The sequence below is a fragment of the Coturnix japonica genome, unplaced genomic scaffold, assembly GCF_001577835.2.
Source record: "Coturnix japonica isolate 7356 unplaced genomic scaffold, Coturnix japonica 2.1 chrUnrandom717, whole genome shotgun sequence".
Lineage (NCBI taxonomy): Eukaryota > Metazoa > Chordata > Aves > Galliformes > Phasianidae > Coturnix > Coturnix japonica.
Genome location: NW_015440080.1, coordinates 15,652 through 19,400, shown reverse-complemented (window position 1 = coordinate 19,400; position 3,749 = coordinate 15,652). Strand labels below are relative to the sequence as shown.

At 35.7% G+C, this 3,749-nt stretch overlaps 1 protein-coding gene across 1 annotated transcript in view; it reads right to left on the bottom strand.

The window, feature by feature from the left end:
• Positions 1-3,749, bottom strand: part of LOC107307620 (chromodomain-helicase-DNA-binding protein 8-like) — a 10,318-nt gene that overhangs the window by 2,674 nt on the left and 3,895 nt on the right. The window contains exon 2 of the mRNA XM_015851148.2: positions 134-244. Within this exon, the coding sequence (XP_015706634.1) occupies positions 134-244 (111 nt within the window). The remainder of the gene's footprint in view (positions 1-133; positions 245-3,749) is intronic.

Genomic DNA, 3,749 nt, shown 5'->3' with positions numbered 1-3,749 from the left:
AAAAACACCCCCTAAAACCCCAAAACACCCCCAAAAACGCCAAAAAACACCCCCAAAACGCCCCAAAAACACCCCAAAAACCCCCAAAACCCCAAAAACGCCCCAAAAACGCCCTGGTGTCCCCATATCCCACCTTGCTGTTGAGCAGCTCCAGGTCTAAATCGGCTTTTTTTGCCCATTTTTGCCAAAAATTGGGGTCATCCAACGCGATGTCGGTGCGATTCTCCGACGCCACAAAACTGGCCTAAAGGGAAAGAAAATGATGAAAAATGGCAACGAAAATGGGGTGAAAACAAGGGATTTTGGGTCAAGACCTTGTTAAAAAAACTGGGCAAAAAAAACCTAAAAAATGGGTTTAAAAAACCCTAAAAATGGGTTAAAAATGGGTTAAAAATGGGTTAAAAATGGCATTGAAAATGGGTTAAAAATGACCTAGAAAATGGGTTAAAAACAAGCGATTTTGGGTCAGACCAGCTCTAAAAAATGGGTTAAAAACAAGGGATTTTGGGGTCCCAATCTTGGCAAAAAGACCCTAAAAAATGGGTTAAAAAAACCCTAAAAAATGACCTAGAAAATGAGTTAAAAATGGCATCGAAAATGGGTCAAAAATGACCTAAAAATGGGTTTAAAACACGGGATTTTGGGGTCAGACAATTAAAAAATGACCTAGAAAATGGGTTAAAAAGAAGGGATTTTGGGATCCCAACCTTGGCCAAAAAAACCCTATAAAATGGGTTAAAAACAAGGGATTTTGGATCAGAAAAAAAAACCTAAAAAATGGGTTAAAAAAACCCTAAAAAATGACATCGAAAATGGGTTAAAAAGAACGGATTTTGGGGCTGACCTTGCTAAAAAATTGCATCGAAAATGGGTTAAAAACAAGCGATTTTGGGGCTCGAGCCTTGATAAAAAATGACCTAGAAAATAGGTTTAAAATGGCATTGAAAATGGGTCAAAAATGGCATCGAAAATGGGTTAAAAATGACCTAGAAAATGGGTTAAAAACAAGCGATTTTGGGTCAGACCTTGTTAGAAAATGACATAGAAAATGGGTTAAAAAAAAAGGGATTTGGGGTCAAGACCTTGTTAAATTTGACATTGAAAATGGGTTAAAAATGACCTAGAAAATGAGTTAAAAATGGCATCGAAAATGGGTTAAAAACAAGCGATTTTGGGTCAAGATCTCGTTAAAAAATGACATAGGAAATGGGTTAAAAAAACCCTAAAAATGGCATCGAAAATGGGTTAAAAACATGGGATTTTGGGTCAGACCTTGTTAAACAAACTGGGCAAAAAAACCCTAAAAAATGGGTTAAAAAAAAGGGATTTTGGGTCAGACCTTGTTCAAAAATGACCTAGAGAATGGGTTAAAAAAACCTAAAAAATGGGTTCAAAAATCCTAAAAAATGGGTTTAAAAGCCCTAAAAAATCACATAGAAAATGGGTTAAAAACATGGGATTTTGGGTCAGACCTTGGTGAAAAAAAACCTTTAAAAATGGGTTAAAAACATGGGATTTTGGGGCTCGAACCTTGATAAAAAATGACCTAGAAAATAGGTTTAAAATGGCATCGAAAACGGGTCAAAAATGGCATCGAAAATGGGTTAAAAAAGCCCTAAAAATGGCATTGAAAATGGGGTAAAAACAAGGGATTTTGGGTCAAGACCTTGTTAAAAAAAACTGGGCAAAAAAAACCCTAAAAAATGGGTTAAAAAACCCTAAAAATGACATCGAAAATGGGTTAAAAACGGGTTAAAAATGGCATTGAAAATGGGTTAAAAATGACCTAGAAAATGGGTTAAAAACAAGCGATTTTGGGTCAGACCTTGGCAAAAAAAACGCTAAAAAATGGCAGCGAAAATGGGGGAAAGAAAAGCGATTTTGGGTCAAGACCTTGTGAAAAAAACTGGGCAAAAAAACCCTAAAAAATGGGTTAAAAAACCCTAAAAATGGCACCGAAAATGGGTTAAAAACAAGCGATTTTGGGTCAGACCTTGGCGAAAAAAGCCCTAAAAAATGACCTAAAAAATGGGTCAAAAATGGCATCAAAAATGGGTTAAAAACAAGCAATTTTGGGTCAGACCTTGGTGAAAAAAAAAACCTTTAAAAATGGGTTAAAAACATGGGATTTTGGGGCTCGAGCCTTGATAAAAAATGACCTAGAAAATGGGTTAAAAATGGCAACGAAAACGGGTCAAAAATGACCTAGAAAATGGGTTAAAAACAAGCGATTTTGGGTCAAGATCTTGATAAAAAATGACATAGGAAATGGGTTAAAAAAACCCGAAAAATGACATCGAAAATGGGTTAAAAATGGGTTAAAAACCTGGGATTTTGGGTCCGACCTTGGCCAAAAACACCCTTTAAAAAACCCTAAAAAATGGGTTAAAAACAAGGGATTTGGGGTCAGACCTTGTTCAAAAATGACCTAGAGAATGGGTTAAAAAAAAACCTAAAAAATGGGTTCAAAAATCCTAAAAAATGGGTTTAAAAGCCCTAAAAAATCACACAGAAAATGGGTTAAAAACATGGGATTTTGGGGCTCGAGCCTTGATAAAAAATGACCTAGAAAATGGGTTTAAAATGGCATCAAAAACGAGTCAAAAATGGCATCAAAAATGGGTTAAAAATGACCTAAAAAATGGGTTAAAAACAAGCGATTTGGGGTCAAGACCTTGTAAAAAATGGCATTGAAAATGGGTTAAAAAAGCCCTAAAAATGACATCGAAAATGGGTTAAAAATGACCCAGAAAATGGGTTAAAAACAAGTGACTTTGGGTCAGACCTTGGCAAAAAAAACGCTAGAAAATGGCAGCGAAAATGGGGAAAAAACAAGGGATTTTGGGTCAAGACCTTGTTAAAAAAAACTGGGCAAAAAAACCCTAAAAAATGGGTTTAAAAAACCCTAAAAATGGCACCAAAAATGGGTTAAAAACAAGCGATTTTGGGTCAGACCTTGGCGAAAAAAGCCCTAAAAAATGACCTAGAAAATGGGTCAAAAATGGCATCGAAAATGGGTTAAAAACAAGCGATTTTGGGTCAGACCTTGGTGAAAAAAAAACCTTTAAAAATGGGTTAAAAACATGAGATTTTGGGTCAGACCTTGGCCTAAAATATGGGTTTAGAACAAGTGATTTTGGGTCTGAAAAAAAACCCTAAAAATGGGTAAAAATATCCTAGAAAATGGGTTAAAAACCAGGGATTTGGGGTCAGACCTTGGCCAAAAACACCCTAAAAAAAAACCCTAAAAAATGGGTTAAAAACAAGGGATTTTGGGGGTTAAAAAGAAAGAGATTTTGGGGTCAGACCTTGTTAAAAATGGCATAGAAAATGGGTTAAAAAAGCCCTAAAAATGGCATCGAAAATGGGTTAAAAACAAGCGATTTTGGGTCAGACCTCGTTAAACAAAACCCTAAAAAATGGGTTAAAAAAACCCTAAAAAAAGACCTAGAAAATGGGTCCAAAATGACCTAGAAAATGGGTTAAATATGGCATCGAAAACGGGTCAAAAATGGCAGTGAAAATGGGTTAAAAACAAGGGATTTTGGGTCAGGCCTTGGCCTAAAAAAATGGGTTAAAAATACGGGATTTTGGGTCAGAAAAAACCCTATTTTTTTGGGTTAAAAAAAGCAATTTTGGGGGCCAACCTTGTTAAAAAAAAAACCTAAAAAATGACCTAGAAAATGGGTTAAAAAAAAGGGATTTGGGGGCTGACCTTGATAAAAAATGGCATCGAAAATGGGTTAAAA